The sequence below is a fragment of the Rhamphochromis longiceps genome, linkage group LG2 (genome assembly GCF_057381845.1).
Source record: "Rhamphochromis longiceps isolate RC_006_pf linkage group LG2, R_longiceps_female_GT1.1, whole genome shotgun sequence".
In the NCBI taxonomy this organism is placed as follows: domain Eukaryota; kingdom Metazoa; phylum Chordata; class Actinopteri; order Cichliformes; family Cichlidae; genus Rhamphochromis; species Rhamphochromis longiceps.
In genome coordinates, this window is record NC_140558.1 from 9,901,091 (window position 1) to 9,924,830 (window position 23,740).

General features: G+C 41.1%; 1 protein-coding gene across 1 annotated transcript; it reads right to left on the bottom strand.

The window, feature by feature from the left end:
• Window positions 1–98: 98 nt before the first annotated feature.
• Window positions 99–23,438, bottom strand: b4galt1l (DP-Gal:betaGlcNAc beta 1,4- galactosyltransferase, polypeptide 1, like). Its single transcript, XM_085417184.1, has 6 exons — window positions 22,618–23,438; window positions 15,751–15,986; window positions 9,062–9,249; window positions 7,290–7,412; window positions 5,367–5,471; window positions 99–1,419 (listed from the first exon to the last, which is right to left on the bottom strand). The coding sequence occupies exons 1-6, from the start codon at window positions 22,919–22,921 to the stop codon at window positions 1,290–1,292; spliced, it is 1,086 nt and encodes a 361-aa protein (XP_085273310.1). The 5' UTR covers window positions 22,922–23,438; the 3' UTR covers window positions 99–1,289.
• Window positions 23,439–23,740: the final 302 nt, after the last annotated feature.

A 23,740-nucleotide genomic window follows, 5' to 3' on the forward strand; every position in this document is an offset into this window, starting at 1 on the left:
AGGGAAACCAAATAATTCTTTATTTACTTAATTTTTTTTTAAATTGTGAAATGCTGTTTGCATTACAGGAAAGGAATCCAAATAGAGGAAACAATGAAAAGCCCAACACATCATCTTTAATGTCCACATACAGAAACATATTATAGCCAAAATCACTGCAGCAGGACAGAAATCTGATTTCAGGTATTTATTAATTTAACTGGTTTTATGAATCTGAATTTAGTGCTTTTAAAAGGATCATTACCTTTTCTTTTTTTCTAGCCTGCTGTGTTCCCATTCACGTTTCATCTCTGTGGGTCAGGCTGACCTCCACCCTGGAAATGATTATCTACAGCACAGCATGACCCACAGAGACAACACCACAAACACCGAGTGAAACAAGACACAAAGAAGAACATACACATGGCATATTAAAAGGGGAAAAAAACAAAACAAAAAGAACCCACACATTCATACACTGGCTTCTCCACCAGTCCCACCACTAAGGCACATTTACAGGTGATTTGTTCACAGAGTGAGGAGGAGACTGGTCTGCAGACACAAATGAACATGCAGGACAGATAACACACACTGAATCAATATGTGTCATCAATAATCAAACGAACTTGTCCAGCAGTCAGTTGACCTCATCCACAGGATCAGTAAAGTCTTTGGTACCAATAAGGACACTTAGAGATACAATCAATCAATCAAAATGAAGTACAGCTAATCAGTCAACAGAGAAACCAACCATCACCGATAATCTATCATTTTTCTTTTTTTTCCTGTTTTGTTGGAATCAAAACGAGCAGATAATCAATCAGTGCTGATTAATTAGTAATAGAATCTATTGAGGAACAGACTCTTGTTTCATTTTGGATTAAACTTTGGCTGTAAAAAGAAAAGAAACATTGATCACTGATTGAAAACCTGATTTTTAAAAAAGGTAAAACAGACACACTCAATAACCCCTAATCCTCCAGCAGTAAAGCCCAGACCACATGACCCTGAGGGCCGCTCTGATTGTCTGATTTTCAAAACAAAAGTCTTGTTTAGGAAATATCCCAGCAGCAGCGTCTGACGCACAGATGGTGGGAGCTGATTGGTTCCAGCTGACCAATCAGAAATGAGTCCTTAAGGCCCCGAAAAAACTCCACAAACCATGAGTCTGTTTGTGCAAAAACCCAAAAAACAAAAAAAAGAAAAATCATGGAAACAGTCCAGTAGTTCTGGAGCAGAACCAGAACTTAAAGCTTCAAGTGTCAGAGGCACGGTGTGAATTTCAGCCTGGTCCCAGTGCCACAGATCCTTCATGGCTTTCCCACATCCACGGCGATCATAGTGAAAAGGTCAAGCTTCTGGATGCTCACCACCTGGTAATTCAGAGAGTTTATGCCGTCTTTGTACATGGTCTCTCGAGTGTGAGCAATCCGGTTAAACCTGGAACCAAAAACAGCATCCAGACCCTTCAGAACCAACAGCCTCACTCTTAAAACCACATTTAGCCATCATTTTAATTAGCAGTATAAATATTGATGAGTAATGGTACTTGTTAGACAATTGTGGATCATTATGGTTGTCAGTGTGCAAGATGATTAGGTCTTTAGCATGAATGCTCACCTCTGTTTTCTACACAGACATACATTCACTTTTCACTGATCACATCACATGCTCACACACACACACACATCACACGTTCACTGTTGCGGACACACACGACATATGTTCTGCAGGAGGGGGCCAGAGTTGGAGGCCTCTGAGGTTGGGTGCAGAACTCACAGCTCTAAGATTCCAACTGGGCTCCCCATGCGCAAGTTAAAACCGATCGATCTCTGTTCGTCTTGCTTTGTTCACGGGAATAAGTCTCTGAGTCAGCGAGGTCTATAAGTGTAGACCTAACAGTACTGACAACAATAATAACACATTTTTTGTGGGCACCTTACTAAAACCCAAGGTCAGTGTTCAAAGCATAGAAGACAAAGAGTAAAAAGGATTTAAAAAAACAAAAAAACAAAACACCATTAGACAATAATTGGAGTCGATGTTTAAAGAGAGTGAGCCAGTTTGAAGATGCATTTTTAGTTTTGAATTGAATAAGGGAAAAGAGCCTGTGTTTCTAATATCAGGTGGAAGTGAATTTCCGAGCTGGGGAACAGAGCAGCTCAAAGCTCTGTTCCCAAAAGTGGTGAGATGGGTGCGGGGAACAATAAGGTGAGTATCAGAAGAAGACATAAGGGAGCGGAAGGGACTAGCAACACAAGCAGGGAGGAGCCAGGTTATGGAGAGATTTGAAAGTGAAAAGCAATATTTTAAAAGTGATTCTAGACACTACAGGCAGCCAGTGAGGTGGCTGAAACACAGAGGTGATGTGCTCTCTGAGGGTGTGGGCGAGTTACGATCAAGGCTGCAGAATTCTGGAGTTCATCAAGGGACTTGTTAGGGAGACCAAAGAGAAGAGAATTACAATAATTCATCCAAAAAGTGACAAAGCCATGGACAAGGATGACAGCAGCATTGAGGGTAGGGCTGCCACAAACGATTATTTTGATAGTCGACTAGTCACCGATTATTTTTGCCATGAGTCGACTAATCAGATCATGCATCCATTGGACGTAAAACGTACAGCTTACTGCACCAGCATGGATCTGCTCTTATATAACTATCATTAGCTTACAGCTTTGAGTGTTTAAGGTATGTGCTAACTAAAAATAAAGACAAGATGATAGTTTATTCAATTTTAATGAAATTAGCAGATTGTCTTGGTGGAGTTTAATAAACGCAGCCGTCTGCTCCTTGCTATCTAAAATATAACAGGACACCGGAGAATATTCTCGAGCATCTCACACTTCTGATAATCAGTTGTCTGCTTGATGTTTATTCAGCTGTGTAAAAACTATAACTTTAATCTCAGCCAAACCGATTTACTCAGGAACAAATAAAATACTAAAAAAAACCAAACAATAACATTTTAAGTTATCTAAGTGACTCATATATCATGTTTAACCTGAGTAGCGAAAGACGGCGGTGGGTCTGAAAACGATTTACCAAGAGTTCGATGTTTTCACGAGCTCTAGTGAGCCTTGAACCCCGGCTAGCTATCGAGCTAGTGGGTAACAGACGTCTCCGAAAACGTCGGAGCGCTTTTGAAAATATGTGGTTAGGGGTGGGTTTTTATAATAGATTCATTGATTAAAATCGATTCTGGCTTGGATAACGTAAAATCGATTCATTAAAATCCTGAATCGATTTTTTTAATATAAATTTATTTTGCCCAAAATGCCAGAATCTCTGGTGACATCTCACAAAATTTCAAGAACCACCAAACAGTTAAGACAGTAAATGAGAGCAGGAACACGGATTCTGCACATAGACTTAAACACACAGCGCGACCCGCGGATCAGAATCAGATGTTGCCTTTCTCACAGTCGGGGCTGAAAGCCGACAGCTCGCTGATTCTGATCTGTCGGCGGGTCCGCGCTTTGTGTTCACGCCCTTAATGAGCCGATTCTAAAGCTGTTAGTTTGATCTCTCTCCAAACAATATTGACCGAACCAGCAGCAAAAGAAGATCCAAACGCTTCACATAAACATCGTCATGAATTCACTCTGACTTTTACTGTTTTGCTTCCACCGCGATGCACAGCTCTCTCTCTCCCTCCCCCCTCTCTCTCTCTCTCTCTGTACTTCAAGAACAGTTTCCCTTTCTTCATTATTCGCTTGCTTGTTACGCAAAGTCTACTGTTGTTTACAGTGCTGTCAGCCGCTGTTTTTTCCCTTTTATATTCTTCCGAAAAGAAAACCTAATTTCTGCTGTTCAATACTGAACAAATTTAAACTTTTTAAAATTATTCAAAATGCAAAACGCTTAACCGTGTCTCTAATAAAACCGCTGTAACGTCAGAGGTAATGTTCATATGTTGATTAATGGTTTTCTTTCGTTTTTGATGTACTGCAGAATATTTTTATAAAATCCCAGGCCAGGAAAATCACCTTCATGTTTTTCTGTGTTTTATCTTCAGCTACTTTGACACAAAGGCATCTGCTGTGACGCTTACACCTGTGATAAAGTCTTGCGTGTGTCAGCTTCCTTTTTATTGATACAAAAATATGTAAATGTACTGATCTGAATTATAATATTTCTGACTGTCAAAATTTCCCAGATTTAAATCGAATCAAATCGAATCGATTCGGGACCTTGTGAATCGGAATTGAATCGATTCTAGAAATCAGTGACGATACCCAGCCCTATATGTGGTGTCTTGATAAACTGAGCAGATATTTGAAGTTTACACAGCTACATTCTCGCCTGAAAATATGTTAAATGTTTATTTTGTGACCCAGAAAGAATAATTAAAATATCAAATATCAAAACTAACTAGCTGCCGCCATTGTTGGAAACTGAGCAGGGCCGCGCTATGAATTCTGGGATAGGTTTGGCCACGAAGTATACACCCGACCCATCCTTCAAATCTGGGGAAATTAAGGGCGCATTTGTCGGCCGCATTTGTCGGGAGTCTTCGAATTTGGACAGTCTTCGTCGTGTCACTGTAACGTAATCGGCCTACAAATGCGGTCACAGGAGGATGCAGTTCCTGAATTTGGACACAGCTACGATACCGGACGCTGCTTCTTCTTCTTTGGGTTTTAACGGCAGCTGGCATCCTTGTACATGCAGTGCTGCCATCTTCTGTTTCAGTCCGTTATTACACTCTTAAATCCTACTACTTATTCCTGCGTCTTTTGGGATCTTACAAAGCTTCAAACGATGCGCCGACTATTAAATTAGTCATCAATGATTTTGATAGTCGACGTAATCGTGACTAGTCGACTAATCGTGGCAGCAGCATGGAGGATGATGATGGGATAGAGATGACTGATGTTGCTTAAGTGGAAGATTAATAAAGTACTGTCGAGGATGACACCCAGACTCTTAACCTGAGTGGAGAGAAGGATGGAGTTGTCATCAATATTAATGGAAAACCTGTAGGATTTAGTTGAAGTGGAATCTGTGCTGACAGGTGGAGCTTCTATTTTATTACCACTGAGTTTGAGAAAATCAGAGAACTTTGGTTAATCTTCTTAAAGCAATCAAAGAGAGATGGGTGGAAGGGAGAAACTGGGTTTGGAAGAAATACACTGCAGCGGATCATCGGCATAGCAGTGAAAGTCAATGTTATATTTCCAAAGTATGCAACAGTGAGGAATAACATTGGAAATGAAATTAATGAAATTAAATCTCATGTGACAAGTTTTATATGAAGTGAAAACAGTTCAGGAGTGGGTGTACTCCAGCGTGACTCCCTGTCATCATGCAGAATAAACGACAGTGTGTGTTGTGTGTGTCTGGTATAACAAGCAGAGTTGTGTGAAGATGATTTGGGTCTGCACCTCTGTGGGTTTGGATCATTCATCTTGTCTCTGTTGTGTCGGATCATGCGGCACTTCCCGATTTCACCGGTGGCTCTGGAGATGGACATTCCTTTAGATGCCACCCTGAAAACACAACAGTTTTTTTAAAAGAATATATTTAAACTGTCTTTCTTTGATTTATATTTTTTAAATATAATAAAGATGGTAATAATTAATTTGTAGCATTGAATTATTTTTTGGTAATTAAAAAAAAAATGTTATTATTGTCCAGGCATGCATTTTTTTTTTCTTCATAATTTTATAATATATTTTATAATATAATCTTTTCCAAGTGTTTGTAAATGTTACATATTTCCTTTTTGCCCCATATAAAAATGTTCTTTTCAAACGTGGGTAATTTTCATGCACATATTTATTCATTTTTATGATGATTCATTAGCTGATGAGTGGATAACAACACATATTTGCTGTCAATTCAAATCAAATAAAAGCCTCAGACACATAAAAACTGACACTGGAGCTGTGGTTGACCTGTAGACTGTGGATCATGTGACATGTGTATAAAGACGGTATGTGATGTAGGGCGGCTCGATTATGGCAAAAATGATAATCACGATTATTTTCACTGAAATTGAGATCTCGATTATTTGACGATATTTATTTAACCCTAACGACCTACCATAGAACCAAGTCCGCCAGAGCTTATATTATTTTTTTACATGTTGTAGTGCCATTTGTGGGAGCATTTCAAGTTGCTATACAACTGTTATAGCCCATATTTTAATAATATGTATGCATTAAGTCCATAGTAACTACATTAATTGCAAAAAAGTGCAATAAACTACAAAAAAAATTGAAAATCGTTTTTGTTTTTTTACATATATTTCTACTTGGAGAAATTTAAGAGGCTTATCCCTCAAAACTTTAAATACAAAAAAGTTGGAAAAAATAGTTTACAACAACAGGAAATTTATTTTGAGTGTCTTCATAGTTTTATTTTGGAGATACAGCAATTTTTATATACTGCAGGAAAAACAAAAACAATCCTATGATGCAAATTTGCAAAGAAAACAGCATGTGCATCAAAATAAACTATTTCCAGCAGTGCAAGCATCCCAGAAACTATTCAGAAAAGTCAAACATGACCAGTATAGGCTTTTAAGGCCTACAAGTTAAAAAAAACAACTACATTTTCCGCGAAAATGACGTCACTTCCGGTTTCGGGCAGGAAATGGCGGACATGCGATAGTTAGCGGTGACGTCTGTTTCAATGTGGGAAGTGTTACGAACAGCTGATCGGATCGGCAAAGCGTGTTTCTGGAATATTATGTTTTTGTTCCTGCAAGCGCTTTTTATGCAATTTTTGCAAAGCTTTATGTGGAAGGAAACCGTGACCGAGGACAAGCTGATGGCATAAGATGTAAGTTTCATATGCAAAACAAATTATTGCGCTAGCTTACACAGTTCAGGTTCTACAGGGATTTAAAAATAGTTACACAAAACGGAGCGTGCAGCTCTGACCGGCTTTAAAGGGTTAACAATAACAATGTATTGAATAATGACTTTAAAAAATAATATAAAATAGTGTGCAACACCACTGAAGTTTTTTTTTCTTTTAAACTCTCTTTTCAACCAACGGCAGTCACTCTCCAAATAACTTCTGCTTAGCTTTCCGAGCTTCCCTCGGGTCCTCTTAATCAGCGGTCTCCAACCTTTTTTGCGCCACGGACGGTTTATGCCCGACAATATTTTCACGGACCGGCCTTTAAGGTGTTGCGGATAAATGAGGGAGGGGCTAATAATCGGCTCAGTCATTTTTAATGATTGTTGAAAGCCCAGATCGTAATCGTGATTAAAATTCGATTAATTGAGCAGCCCTAATGTGATGCGTTTGTAATGACACGAGCGAGTCCGCTGCAGCATGTAAAGCAGAAAATGTACCTGTTGTAGATGTCATCGTCCTCTCCTCCCCAGCCCCAATAGTTGTTGGGAAAGCCGTTGATCTTCAAGTATTGCTCTTTACTCAACGAGGAGACGCCTCCAAAATACTGATTGTACGGTAACCTGCAGAGGACAAACAGGTCATTAAAGCTGACCGACATGATCGATCTTGGATATTAAAGGCAGAGGAGCTAAAATGGCTCATTTCAGACAAAGCATGAACTGAGGGACTGCACCAAGGCCTAATATAAGGTAAATTATTATTATTCTAAACTGTGAATCGTGCAAAGTGACTCTAATAAAGTCAAGAAGAAAAACATAAAGCTGGACATGATAAGGCCTCACTCAGCTGCAGCCTGCAGAGCATAGAGGAAGCAGCTTTCACTTGTTCTCATAACCAGTTACCATCCTGTATTTGTACAAAGCAGTTTTGTGTAAACACTTCGTGTCGTGATCTGAGTGACAGTGGACATTTTTTCCTTCCATGCTCAGCCTGTTTTTCACAGAACAACAGCAGGAGGTGAAATGACACACATCAGCTTCTTTGGGCTTCCTGACAGGAAATGCTGCTGCTCAGGGACAGCGGTGACAGGAAACAGGAAGGGAGGTTTTCTTTCAGTACCCACCTCTTTCTCAGTGGTTTCAAAGTCTGTCTGTTCTCTTCACTAGAACTACACACTGTCTGCACGATTAACCCGGCCCACAATACAGATTCAGTGCTGAGCACATCCAGACCTGAGTACTGACACGTCAGCTCTGCGGGATGATCCGATGCCAAAAATGGCACTTTCGTTTCACATCTCACAGCGAGACCAAAGACAAGGATTTTTAGAAAGAAAAAAAAAAAGACCCTCATTTCTCAGCTAGGAATGCTTCAAGGAGGCTTTTTTTTTTTAATTTATCTCCAGCAGCAAGTCTCTTGTACTCCAAAACTGTGACTAATGAGTTCAATCACTTTTGTGTTATATAATTATCCCAGCCTCAAACACAGCATTACAGTCAGCAGCTGCACAGCCTCTCCTGTGTTGCAATGCAGTCAGACAGGCTGGAGGATCCAGCAAGAAAAAGGAAGAGGATGTTTTTCCTCAAAAACTTCTAAATGCATGCAAGCAGGGGTCATTTTTTACAGTTCCAGGGTATTGTTATGAACTAATCATGAGATAATTCTGCCTGACCTTGTGTTCGACCTTGGGTTACATAGCTGAGATAAACACGACTCCTTTAAAAGTCTCCTCCCAAAACATGTATCTGACAGGTATACGGCACATACTGTGCCTCTCTCAGCTGACCTCAACAGAACAGAGTTTGACACCATCAGCTCAAAGCATGACAAAGAGATCCTCAATAACAGGGTCAGGTTACAAGAAATTGATAAACCATTACTGTCTGTCTGTAAGTACACGTGTAAAATGGAGGAATTTCTGAACTTCTGTTCTAAATCTACGAGGTTCTGACTGGACTTTGACTGTAAGAAGTACATATGAATTTCTGTGAATGTAGACAGCAAATGATTTCCAATCACAGTTTTTATCACTAATAGCAGACTAACTCCGTCCCATCTCGATGCACTAAAGTTGCTTTGAAGACAACAGTAGAGTGCAAGTTATTGCAGACCTGGTCCCCGACTTTGAAGTAATCACTTCAAATCAACGAGATCCCAAGTTCATTGGAGATGGTCACAATAAATCTGCTTGTCTTGCACCTCCATTCAGTTTTCCATAGCGTAACTGTCGTTTAAGTTTCTCATCCCTTTATTTCCTGTGGCGTCTCACCTGAAGCCGAACTTGTCCATGGACACAGACAGGTGACGAGGCTGGCTGAAGCACTTGTAGGTGTTGCGGTCGTCCATGGGGATGAGGTCGACATCGCTGAAGACGAAGCAGTTGTAATCGTACTCCTTCAAGGCCTCCGCGTAGCCAATGTTCAGCAGCTTGGCTCTGTTGAAGGTCTCGTCGCCATCCTGACACACACACAGGTAATCACGGGGTTAAAAGTGCAGCACTGGTTAAAGAACAGAGTGTGAAGTTAGTCACAAAAAACACTTTCAAACTTGACCTGTATCGTAGAGTATATAATATAGATCAAATGTAATGAATCCATCACCAGGCAAACAATGATGTTTTTTTGTCTCCTTGTACAGCAGCTTCCTGATCGACCGGTTTGAAGAATGTTAGACAACTTGAACTGTACAAATATGCAGAAACTGATATGCGTAAAAGCCTCCCTCGAGGTAATACAAGATAAAGCTCAGTATGACCTTAAAACATTGCAGGATTTTGAGACAACACAAACAGTTTAATGAAATTTTACTGGGTTTAAAAATGTTTATGTCTGCGCTGACGTACGACTATCGTGTCATAAGATTACAGGGGCTACTTTCAATGCAGCCTAATCTGCATCACCCATTTAGTGGTGACAGACTTTGAGTCTCCTGCTACACTCTTAATCACTTTATGCAAGTTTGCAGCATTTTTCTTGCATTTAGTGTACTTTCGGCTTCATATGAAAAAAAATGACTTCCTTCAAAGAGAGAGTGAAGTCAGAAGAGCCGTTTAAGGACAATAAGACAGCACGAAGCTGCTCCAAATAGAGGTTATTACAGTGCACAGAAACTTTAAACAGATGGACGAAAACTAGAAAAAAAATATAGTTAATCCCAGCATGATGGATCATTCAAGCTATTAGACTGAGTCTTCTGGATTCCTCGGTGACTTGTTACCAGCCACCCAAATCTTCATACTGCCTCGAGGTGATAAATAAAAAACATTTAAGTCACACATCTGCACTACCCCATAAAGTAAATAAAGTTGGTCTGACAGCTTCAAGTCACATTGATCAAATAAAATCCTGTGTGTCTACACTCTTCACTCTTCAAAGGCACAATGCCCAACAAAACATCCTAATAGATAGGATTTCTATCGCACACTAGGGGAGTTTAAGGAAAGTTGACCTTTGACCTGGATGTCTACACTACATGGCCACCTGGCGGAATGACAACAATACAGGGAGTGCAGAATTATTAGGCAAGTTGTATTTTTGAGGAATAATTTTATTATTGAACAACAACCATGTTCTCAATGAACCCAAAAAACTCATTAATATCAAAGCTGAATGTTTTTGGAAGTAGTTTTTAGTTTGTTTTTAGTTTGAGCTATTTTAGGGGGATATCTGTGTGTGCAGGTGACTATTACTGTGCATAATTATTAGGCAACTTAACACAAAACAAATATATACCCATTTCAATTATTTATTTTTACCAGTGAAACCAATATAACATCTCCACATTCACAAATCTACATTTCTGACATTCAAAAACAAATCAGCGACCAATATAGCCACCTTTCTTTGCAAGGACACTCAAAAGCCTGCCATCCATGGATTCTGTCAGTGTTTTGATCTGTTCACCATCAACATTGCGTGCAGCAGCAATCACAGCCTCCCAGACACTGTTCAGAGAGGTGTACTGTTTTCCCTCCTTGTAAATCTCACATTTGATGATGGGCCACAGGTTCTCAATGGGGTTCAGATCAGGTGAACAAGGAGGCCATGTCATTAGTTTTTCTTCTTTTATACCCTTTCTTGCCAGCCACGCTGTGGAGTACTTGGACGCGTGTGATGGAGCATTGTCCTGCATGAAAATCATGTTTTTCTTGAAGGATGCAGACTTCTTCCTGTACCACTGCTTGAAGAAGGTGTCTTCCAGAAACTGGCAGTAGGACTGGGAGTTGAGCTCGACTCCATCCTCACCCCGAAAAGGCCCCACAAGCTCATCTTTGATGTTACCAGCCCGAACCAGTACTCCACCTCCACCTTGCTGGCGTCTGAGTCGGACTGGAGCTCTCTGCCCTTTACCAATCCAGCCACGGGCCCATCCATCTGGCCCATCAAGACTCACTCTCATTTCATCAGTCCATAAAACCTTAGAAAAACCAGTCTTGAGATATTTCTTGGCCCAGTCTTGACGTTTCAGCCTGTGTGTCTTGTTCAGTGGTGGTCGTCTTTCAGCCTTTCTTACCTTGGCCATGTCTCTGAGTATTGCACACCTTGTGCTTTTGGGCACTCCAGTGATGTTGCAGCTCTGAAATATGGCCAAACTGGTGGCAAGTGGCATCTTGGCAGCTGCACGCTTGACTTTTCTCAGTTCATGGGCAGTTAGTTTGCGCCTTGGTTTTTCCACACGCTTCTTGCGACCCTGTTGACTATTTTGAATGAAACGCTTGATTGTTCGATGATCACGCTTCAGAAGCTTTGCAATTTTGAGACTGCTGCATCCCTCTGCAAGATATCTCACTATTTTTGACTTTTCTGAGCCTGTCAAGTCCTTCTTTTGACCCATTTTGCCAAAGGAAAGGACGTTGCCTAATAATTATGCACACCTGATACAGGGTGTTGATGCCATTAGACCACACCCCTTCTCATTACAGAGATGCACATCACCTAATATGCTTAATTGGTAGTAGGCTTTCGAGCCTATACAGCTTGGAGTAAGACAACATGCATGAAGAGGATGATGTGGACAAAATACTCATTTGCCTAATAATTCTGCACTCCCTGTACCTCTGCCTTTTTTGGGGGGGGTAAAAAGTATCTCATTGAAGTGTAACATAAGTGTCTCAGGTGACTGCGGGTTTCCCCAACATTATAAACCGTATATTTGCATAATAACTGAAACAAGCTCACTGAATGAACAATGGGCTGTGAGGAAGACCTCACCATCTCTAAATCGAGGACAGAACCTAAGGGTACATCTTTCACCATCTTACAATGCTGTTACTGCAGCCATTCTCCAACTGTTTGTGAATGGTACTCATGACCATTGTTCACAAACAGACCAGCAGTGAATCCAACACTCCTTCACTGATCCTGGTCCAGTTGTCCTTCATGATGAATAAAGGAGCTGTGAGCAGCCACGTGGGATGGATGAGAGAAACTTCAGAACTTCATGCCTGCTGCTGCTGTGCTAATAATAACTCGGGTTTCTATGGGAGCAGTAAACAGACCTCAGGTGATTACGCAACAAACGTGAGCACTGAGCAGGTGTGAAGGGAGCCTAAAGATGAAGGTTGATGTACATCTACATAAACGTAAATCTTCAGATTTTCCATCCAAAAGTACAGAAGCCAATTAATGGGTAGTTTCTAAAGTCTAAACCTGACCAAGGTGTATGGAGGGCCTAAACATAACTGAGTTCTTGTTAGTGACTAATCTTAACAAAGTAGTTTTTAATGCTCTAACCAAACAAGCGTTCTTTTTAAAAGACTAAACTAAACATATTTATTTTTAGGGCAAAATCAACCCAACAAAGGAGTTGTGTTTCAGCTGACAAGCACGCAAAGCTAGAGATCCTTCAGGTGACTTCATGAGGCATGAAGGCAAGTTGAGATCTGCAGCTGCTGCAGATATCTGCATCACAGCAGCTCTGTAGCATGCTTTAACAAGTGTAATCATGCAAAAAAATAAGAAGTGCGCCCGAAGGGAACTGATAAAATTCCTGTTGCCAGAATGAAAAGATCCACAAAGAGGTTAGTAAAGCTTCACAGGAAACAAATACAGTAGAAACAAGTTGGAGCAGATAGAAAACAAGAGAAGAAGGAAGCCTGTATTACCAGTGCGACCCCCTCAGTCAACACCAAACGGGGGTTGAGCCTCAGCGTCTCCAGGGCCACAACCATTGATCAGAAAGGCCTGACATGCAAAGGGAGGGGAGGTTGGAGGGGTGAGGAGGGGCAGCAAGATAAGCACAGTGAGGAGGAAGAGGAGGAGGAAGGACACACACACAAGAAAGAGAAAAACAACAACTGTGAGTCACACAGAGAAACAAAGCAGAAGAAGAAAGTTCAGAAATCAGTCAGGTGATTGACTATGACGTTCAGTCTTCAGTCACTGGGGTCCATGCAGTTACAACAACACACACACACACTACATACAACAGCTGCGTGTGCCAGATGATGTTTGTAAACAGTCACTATCACCACATATATTTACTGAGTGTTAAATATTTATGATTCAAACCCTTCAATTTAAAATGATTATATTACAAAACTATTGTTTGTCATCTTCCATTCAATTGTGTGAAATTTTCATCAGCGACAGCCTCCTGCTGGCCTACGTGCAGACCGATGTTATATTAGCATTTATCTTAAATTAAGTTTTGTGTATGTTTACGTTAGCATATACCTATAGAGAAGGTAAATCAGCAGATATTTGAATGGAGGCTGGGAAACATTTGGATTAGGTTTGGATACATGCAGAGTGACTGCTGGTAAATTAGAAGATATTTGAATAGAGTTCCGTGGTATAGAAAGGCAAAACACTGAGGTCTTTGTTGACTGGAAAAGCAGGTGCTAGTTTACTCGTGTTTACTCGTCTCTGTTATTTAAGTTTTCTGCAAATGAACTCCCACGTATTTAGCGAATATTCATTCGTTAGGTCACCTGGGTTCACCTGGGTAGGTGTAAACTGACCCTGATTCTGTCTGCAGGTGGGGCACCAGCTCATTTACATGTAAATAACACCCGAGCTTGCTTATCCGTCCTCAGAGGCCTGGTGGCTGGCTTTCATCAAACCAAGCAGCAAAGATCCTCAGACCAAGCACGCAGACTGTAACTATACGCAAAGTTCTTATTCCCACACAGACAGCAGAAAGCAGCGCCCAGAGGAACAACATTTGGGAGCAATAACAAATTTCTAACAAGTTTTTAATTGATGGCCTCTACTGCATATCACAAGCTCTCCGGATGCTGTGTAAACACATTTTAACATTTCAACTATGCAAAGATCCAGAAACACTGGTGACTTCTGAGCCCCAAAACTAAAAACTGTCCTTTTATTCAAGTAATCAAAAAATAATCAACACAGATGAGAGTTATTAATTTTGAATTTTTATTTCAATTCAGTTTTGTTTCCCTTTGTAGGATTTATCAGGAACAGGATCTAAGAAGCTGAGAAAAGACATTACTATCCAAACACAACACTTGATGTCACACAGACACATTCGTTTGTTTAGTTAAACGCATCATCATCACCTACATCTTGGAGTAGCAGAATCTGTCAGCTTATCAAACTGTACAACAATAGTTTATTTTGATAATAATTTGCCTGAGTGGGTTTTGTTGGGCTTAAAATAGATTTAAGCGTATTTACTTCAGTCCTGCTAAGAGAGATGTTAAATAACTCCTCTGGTAATCTATAAGTGGTGGGAGTAACTGCAATACAATGAATCTTCCTAGTAACCAGAGTCCAATCTAAACCTAAAATTGTTTGAGATGGGTGACTGATCCGACTCGAATTTCAGCTCCAAAGCCACTAACGCTGTTAGTGTTGCTCCAGTTTGTGTTGTGCTGATAAGCCTTCTGCACAACACAAAACACAGTGAACACACCCTCTCTGTGTACTTAAGCAAAAGCCACCAGTCTTTCAGTCACACAGTTTCCAGAATCCTCAAAAGTATGTGACACTGCGGCCTGCAAACATCAATAGCACTAGTGATCACACTCCCAGTTTCCAAGAATTCACAGTAAATTCTGCTGATTGAAGAAGCTTCGCGTAAGAAAGAAGTTTAGAGTTCTTACTGTGAGATACTCTGTGAACCACCTGTGGATTTTTATGTTAAACAATCATGATGTGATTGAAGAGTAGACAGAGAAGTTCAAAGGTATTTCATTAATTGTTCCAGGATTGAAGCCTTTTTTTTAACCACTGTTCTCCACCCTAAGAGGAACTTTAAGAGCTTTACATCTGATAGCCACTGCTCCTTTTTAGTTATAAGATGGGGTCCAGTTCAAAAAGAGGCAAAAAAATAAATAAATAAAGATTATCATCTTATTTTTAAACCCCATGGCTTGCTTTCATTACTTATTTTTCTTGTTAATCTAATACTCAACAGTAATTTTAAAGGTAGTTACTGCATTAATAAAAAGTTTGATTTTGTACAGAGGACTTATTATAAATGGTTTATTCCTGTTAGCTACATGAATAGCTTAACTGACTGGTATTTCTGGTCAGAAGTAGCAAGATCAACCCCCTGCACACACCCCCATCAGTCACATTTGATAAACTTGTTTTTATCACTGACAGCTGCACACTGCAAAACAAACTCCTGCCATCGCACAGTAAGGGGGAGTGATAGTGAGGAGGAAGCACCCAGACACAACAGTGTATTTAATGTCTCCAAACTGATTATTTCATGTAAGCAACAAGCTGAAGCTTGAATTCCAGGAATGTATCTGGCGTTGTGAGGCTAAAGAGCCATTCATGCCAACACTGGCGTCACACAGCCAGGAGACCTGATGTATTATTTTACTATTTGTGAAACCAAACTCTGGATAAACATGCTCTCTCTCATTTCATTTTTACGCAAAGAGGCCAACAGTCCACCCTGTCAAGTAAACAGTGGAACTTATACACACAGGATTTTAATTGTCCCTTTGTTCTCATGTATGAACACACATCGCAAGTGTACCTGGTTGATGACGTAGATCCCGTAGTCGAGCTGCTGCCTTTGCAGGATCGGGTGCAGATAGTACAGCCAGTACTTAAGGTGCTCTTCTCGGTTGCGGAACGGGATGATGATGGCCACTTTCTGCAGCGCCTCGCAGTCTTTGGGTTTGAAGCGTCCGCCCGGCTGCACGTTGGGGTTCTCCTTTTTTATCAGCTCCAGGTTTACAGGAATGTTAAACTCCACTCGCAGGGGACCCACTGAGGACACAAACACCAACATCAGAGAGTCTGACTACAGAGTAAAGGATCAGCACAACCTTTTCAGGTGGCCACAGCAGAGAGCTTCACCCACAGGCAAAAAACTGAGACAAAGTATTATTTTAAAAAAAAAAAAAAAAAAATAGAGTGTAGAAAAACAAAAAGTTAAATAATATATAAATATACAACAACTAGGCCTCATTCACTAACATCCACATGGAAAAATACAGTAGGATAAGCTAATGAATAAAAATTATTCCAAATATTCTGGGAGACAGGCAGGTACCCTGAGAGTGCTGGACAGGGCCATAGAAGGCCCTTAGCCCATATGGCATTAGCCATAGAATACCAGAACTGGCAGGTCCACCACTGGCGTCCTGCTCGTCACAGATGAGAGCAGCTTCACCGTGAACACATGTGACAGCCGTGAAAGCATATGGAGAAGCCGTGGAGAACAATATGTTCCCTGTAACATTGTTTAGCACGTATGTATTAGTATGTAGGGTCAGTGATAGTCTGAGAGGCATATCTATGGAGTGACGCACAGACCTCCACGGGCTCAGCAACAGCACCCTGACTGCCATTAGATATCAGGATGAAATCCTGGGACCTGTTGTCAGGCGATACACTGGTGCCGTGGGCCCTGGGTTCCCGCTGGTGCACAACAATGCCCGGCCTCATGTGGCGGGAGTATGAAGGCAGTTCCTGAAGGATGAAGGATTTGATACTACTGACTGGCCCCCACACTTGCCTTACCTAAATCCGATAGATTGCGCTCAAAACTTATGTTTGGCTTATGCCAAGTTGCAACTCAGACTGTCCAGGAGCTCAGTGATACCCAGGACACCATCTCATCTCATCAGGAGCATGGCCCAACACTGTCAGGCATGCATACAAGCAGGTGGGGGGGGGGGAGGCATACAAACTACTGAGAACCGCTTTTGAGTTGCTACAATGAAATTTGGGCAAACTGGACTAGCCAGTCACACCTTGATTTTCAGGGTTCATCCCTCTGTGAGTGATAAATTTCATTCCCATCAAACGATGCGGAGTCCTTTCATGCCAAACATATCACCAAGATAACCAGCACCGCCTCCCATTAAACTCTGATGTGTTATAAGCATTATATCTGAATGAATGAAAAGAGCGGCCCCTGAGAGACGAAGTAAAATGTATCTGAGGAAAACTGCTGTGAAGAGTCTGGTCACATAATCGTCAGGACAGGTTAAATGTGTTTGTGTATGCCTGCAGCGTGTTCTTCCAGTCTGTTCTGGTTTATTCTGACTGAAATGATGTGAGCACAAACAGCAGGACAGAAAACTGTTTTTGTCCTGCAGAACATTTTCCAACCTTCTGCAGTTCTCAGTGTGTAATCAGAGAAATATGCTGCTGCAGAAAGCGTCCAAAAGTCCAAACAGCTCATTAACACACAAAGATTTGCGCTCTTCATCCAGAGAGCAGTTAGACGCTGATCTCAGGTCAACAACTTTTATACAGCCTGTATATTCACGTCATTTTCCTGAACACGGAAACATGTCTGCCCGCGCGTTACGGACATCTCTGTAACAGTGACATCATGCTAGACCAGTGCCAAGAAAACTACAGCTAGAACAGAGTCCTACTCATGTCAGATAAAATGTTCTGCTCCTCTGCAAGTCCAGAGTACAATTTCTCACCGTGTGATGACGTGTCAACAGAAACCAAACAGGACTCCCTAACAGAGGAAGCAGGAGCACAGCTGGAACCATTTTACCACATCCTTCACTGTTAGCCTTCCACTCGTGGTTTCAGCACAGTTTCACATGTTAATATGTTCATCTTTAAGCCACTTCAAGCTGCTTTCAGTTGGTCATCCATCTGGATAAAGATTTAAGGTCAGCTATTAAAAGATGTACGCCTGTGTGAGATTTGATTTGTTAAATAGAGCAGCGTGCAATCATATTTCAGGAGTTTTGAGATATCCTAATGGAGTTTTGTTTGTTTTTTATAAAGGGGGAGTTAATCTTGAGCTGAGTATTTACAGTCATATACAAAAGTTTGGGCAATGGCTCAATTTTCTCCCTATGATACAGTGAACAACAATCATAAGCATGTCATAAGTTTCAAAGACTTTATTGCTAAATAATTCACTTTTACAGTGTAGAGTCCGTATTTACAGTTGTGAGTCTCCTTCATAACGTTTTCAATCCTCCGTAGCATGCTGGACTTACCAACACTCCTAGCTAATCACAGTTTGTGCTTTTAAAGGACTGCTCGTAGGTCTTCAGTTGAATTAAAAGTTGAGAAGTTTCCTGCCAATGGATACAAACTGCTGGATAATGTCACTTTGCTCCTGGATCATTCAAGCTGGTCTTTGAGGAGATTTAAGGGCAGTCTTTAAAAAGCAGACTTGCACAGATCATTTTACTGGAGCTAGAAGAATTTGGACTGTTTTTAAGTGCTTGTTTGATTCTGAAACCCGAAGGAGCGCTTGGACCCAGAAAGAGCGAATGGCAAATCATATCCACTTAACAAGCGGATTTCAATGGTCTTTCTTTACTGTGAAAATTCAAACCTATTTGATAGTGAGGGTTCACTTCAGCCAGTTTGCCATCTATGAGATTGGAGCAAACACAAGTCACTTGACCTAAATAACCCCACAGCTGACCAATCGACTAATCCTACATACCCATTACTGACCTCTGGCTGTCAGACCGTAGATTACATGGAGCCATCTTGTGGCTCCACGTAATCTGCCCAATACTTGAGTAAATATTAGTTAGGATAATAGGAGCTTTTGGTCTTACAGAAACAAATAAGTGTTGTAGAGTGAAACCTCTTTATATGACACAATGTCTGACAGAGTTCACAGAGTCAAACCATTGATCATTTTCACTGCTCATTAATAACCAAGGAGAGCAAACTTAATCCGGCTCAAACAGAAAGAAAATGGACAGTGTGCAATGAATATTAATTGCACACTGCAAAAAATAAATGAATAAATAAATATATAAATGTCTATAGTAGATTGTAAAAAACAATCTTTTTTGTGTAGCATGAACATCCATATATTGGGTAGATAAAGCTATAAAGCTTATGAAAATACAGTTAAAAATGTATGTTTTCTGTCACATTTTCTAAAGCTGTCTGTACGAGGTCACAATTTTAAAAATCCACACTTTCACAAGTTCTCTGTGTAGTTAAAAGTCAAGATGGGTTCAGACTAGTTCGCACTCAGAAACCAAAGAGTGCGATGAAGCTGAATGTCTGTGGGCTGACAGAGCTGATCTGAGAGGTCTGAGGGGGTCCGAGAGGTCACAGCTGAGGAAACGGTGAGATCATCAGACTAATAACAAACATCCTGATCAAAGTTACACAAACTGATCAAACTGAAAGTCCAGACAAACACGCAGAGAGGACGTTTATGAAAGAGAACACAGAACTCGTACTAAAAGTGTACCTGCACTACAAAATATTTTATAACACTGTCTGCACCTGTGATTTGGAACAGACTTGTTTTAAAACCACAGTCCACCTCATAATGGACACAACTCATTCAACCAAAAATGCAAAGCACCTCATGAATGTGGATTCTCTCCTTTTAGTTGCAGCACTCTAGCTAAAACCTGCAGTAGGCTGGCGAACTGGTTCATGGGTGCTGCTATGCCAAAGTCACAGAGGTTGCAGAACAAGACGAGGACTCCAAGCTGCAGTCCAACACGGAGGAGATTGAGTGTGTCTATGGGAGGAGAGACGCACTCGAGAGCCAGCTGGTCTGAATGTTTCCGCTAAAGGGGCTCTGTAAGCGTTTTTTTATCTTATAAATTCCAACCTTGACATGAGGTGTGTGTGTGTTTGCATGTGTGTGTTTATAAAGGAAGCCTCAGGACTGGAAACCTCAGGTCAGATGTGAACAGACAGCATCTGGTTTCCTCTACTCTACCTCCTCAGAGACTCGTAAGCCTGCAAACTGCTGCTGCTTCTGTCGGCTGTTTCTCACAAACAAAGCATGGAGGACAAGCAGCTTTAGCAGAAACCCGAGCTCCAGCAGAAACTCAGAGGAGGAGCATGTACAGAGGCTCTGATTGGCTTGCATTATCTCACATCTGGAGAACATCCCAGCACCTCTGACTACATCCCCACACCAGGAGGAGACATGAGGAGAGAGGAAACACCTTATTAGAGATCTTTAGATCACAGCTGGATGACACTGAGATTTAATGTGAGCCAAAACTACGAAGTTTAAAAGTAACCGAACACCTGGCTGCAGCTGTACGTTGTATCTCCTGAATGCTGTTTGGACTCCAATCAGATGAACTCAAGAACACACAAAACTCCCCCATAAATCAAGCCCATTCTGGTGTTTAAACTAGAGCCATCTGCAACCCCACAGATTCATGAAACCTAACATGGAGGCAGCTCCTCGTGTTCTTCCACCTCATCTATTTAAAAAGTAACGACACACACAACAATTACTCTCATTTTGGTTATTTCAATCTTACTGCGCGGTCATGTGATATCGAAAAAAGTTGTTTCCAGCTGGCTAAAAAATAAATGATGGGAAAATGGTAATAAAGTTGAAACTTTTCGTTGTTTTGGGATTTAGTTTGTAATTTGTAACCGTTCACAGACAAAGATGAGTTGGAAGAGGTATTAACTGGCAGTAATCCTCTTCGGCCAAAATCAGCACAATACTATCATAGGAATGATTTCTCAGCTTGGGAGATTCCGGCTCTCCGAGGAGCACATGAATGCAAAGGTGCATGCACTCTTATTATTAAAGCAAATTAATCACATTTTTGAGGTTTAAGACTGTGAGGAGTGATTAAAATTTTAATATTTTCTGTCTAATTGGTTTACTAAAAAAAAAAAAAAAAAACAAACATTAAAGCTTTCCCACTGCTAGATTTAGCATGTGTCCATGAAATTCATACACATATGCAATTTGACAAGATTAGTCATTTGAATTCTCCTTTATGGAAGGAAAGGAGATAATGCTGTCCCATAATTCATAGTGATGCAGACATGAGAAGCCTTAATAAGGAGGAAGAATGGAGTTACACTGGATCTTTTTTTTGTAATGACTTTTTCATGGTAACAAACTGTTAGCATGAAGGCAGAGCACAAGTTCTTATCAGTTGTACTTCAGAGCTATCTTTGACCTCACGACAGAAGGAGGCAGGAGGTATTTTTGGACCGAGATGTCATTTAAGCTATTTCCAGGTACACTTCAAAACATATCATGTACCACAAAACATATTTGGTTAATCTAGTCCAGGGATCTCAAAGTTATTTTGCATCATGGATCAGTGAAAGTATATAACAAAATGTGTAAAATTACAGAAAATATAACTGCTGACGGTTCATTGTCCAGACTGTCCTGTAAATATAACATATGAAGTTTTTGTTCATTCACAAAAGACTTCCTTGAACTCGCTGGGGGGGGGGGGGGGGGGGGGGGGGGGGGGGGGGAGAGAGTAATTTCTATACCAGAAGGCAGAAGGTGACCTTTTTTTCTTTGTGTATCTATTACTATTGCAGGGAGGGGTCTTTTATCAATATAAAAAGCTGTAAAACCTATGAAAAATACCTGATCAAGTCTAAAGATCTCAGCTAAATTGCAAAGCCTTGTCTGTTCACCTATCCTGATACTGGAGCAGATCCTGAAGCTTGAGCTTCATATTTAGATCATACTTTTAAAACCTGTAAGTTTCATTTCTGCCAGCATCACTGAAAGTAGGTGCTCTCTAATGCCATAAAGTGGGAACAGAAAGTGATTTGTAACTCGATTGTGCAACAGGCAAAAAGAGTACAGGAATGTGGCTTTAAGGCAGCCACATTTCTGAATTAAACTCTTCAAGTGCCGTTTTCATTTATTTAATATCATAGAGGTATGGACTGTTTGTTGGACAAGATGAGCACGTGAAGGTGTCTCTTTGAGTAACTGTTCTCGCGCCTCTTCTCCACAGCAGAGTGATGTGCCATACGTAAATAATAACAACCAGTATGAACTAAGTTTAGTAGATAAAGCTACCCTAACTGTAGTTTTTGTCAGGAAAGGAAGACACGATGTCCAGTGTGCTGCTTTTTTCTGCCACGACTCATGCTGTCACAGCATCGTCAACCTGAAAAGGATAAGCGCAAGAGAATAGATGGATGGATCTTAAACAATGTCTTACCCCTGCAATAAGGCAGCATTTCCAACCTCGGGCAGTTATTTAAAAAAATCCAGCTCCACAAACCGTTTCTAAAACAACAATTCAAACACTCAAGTGACCTCATTTGTTCTTGGTGATGAAACTTAAAGGAGCAGTACAGTATCTTGCTACAGAAATACAGTGAGGTGTCGGGAGGGAACAAGTACACTATTTAAGCCCCAAATGCTTGGTTTTAATTGTTAGTAATCTGCATTTATGCCGTTAAAAAGTAAACGATCGTGAGTCGTGAAAAGCATATTTATTGTTTTTGGTAGTTGAAGCTAAAGTCTGTTTGAATAGGTTATTAAGTCACAGAAACCAATACTGTCACAATTATACTGCCCTGTTTCCTATTAAAATGTGAGGACCGAAACTAGTCAATCTCCGAGGTTTGTGCTGTTTTAAACCTTTAAACAGACTGTGGACCTCAGAACCAGGGTTCTGGCTAGTCTTACCCAGCAGGGGGGACGTCTCGGGGCATTTCTCCAGCTTCTTCACCGGCTGCTCCAAGACTTCCCCCTCTTCGGAGACTTTATCCCCGTCTTTCGCAGGCTCGAGTCCGGAGGTCACCACCGGGTTGTTATTCTGGATCTTAGGGATGTTATTACTGGACTGCTGATTCTGAACGAAGGCGAGGCGGAAATCGTAGGAGCGGACATAGAAGACCACAGTGACGGCGATGTGGAGAAAACAGAGCAGCACCACCAGCTTACAAATCCGGTGGAGGACGCCGAAGTTGACGGAGGACTCTCCGGGCATCCTGGCTCGCACAGTCCCGGAGGTGTTTCGTTAAAACCCGGCCGATGAAGCGGAAATAACGTCTGTTTCCCCTGGTCGCTTAATGTTATCTGCTTTCAGACTCCATTTTCCTGCAAGTTGTCGGGAAAGTTTCCAAGTTTCCTGTGATATCCGGTTAAAATAAGAGCGAAATGTCGCGGGAATAAAGCGAATAACCGAGACGTCAAAAACAAAAACGAGCTCCGTCACGTTCAGGTGGATGGTAAATTAATTAGTTTGCCCCTCAGTTCCGGTTTAAAATGAACTCACAGCTACGCGGCTCGGAAACTATGCGTCTCCGTTAAACGGCTCTTTTAAAGTTGGCTAACAAACGTTAACAAATCCCGCAGAAAAGTTCTGAAAAGTGCTCGAGAGAAACATCCGCACGTCAGTCAGTACCGGAGCCGGGAGCAGCAAACGTCAGTTCGGAGGGTGAGCTGCGAAGTTCCGGAGAGAGTGGATAAACTTTCGCGTGCCGCAGAGGACACTAACCTGTCAGTGTGACGAAACTATTGTGAACACCTCCGGTTTCAGACTTTCACAATAAAACACAAAACCACCCGGAGTGCCGTTTCTCTAAATGCTTACTAATAAATTATATGTTATAAATTAATCCCACTGATCTGTCAGTCAGTCAGTGAATTAATCAATCAAGAAGTCTTTTTCTATATAAAACATGGATGTATCCATTGATAAGTTTTTTTTTCTTTTATTGACAAACACTCTTTTTAATAATAACACCCCCCCCCCCCCACTCCACCCCAAGGGAGGGAGTAGGTAGTGTCGGTTTGTTCGCATCCA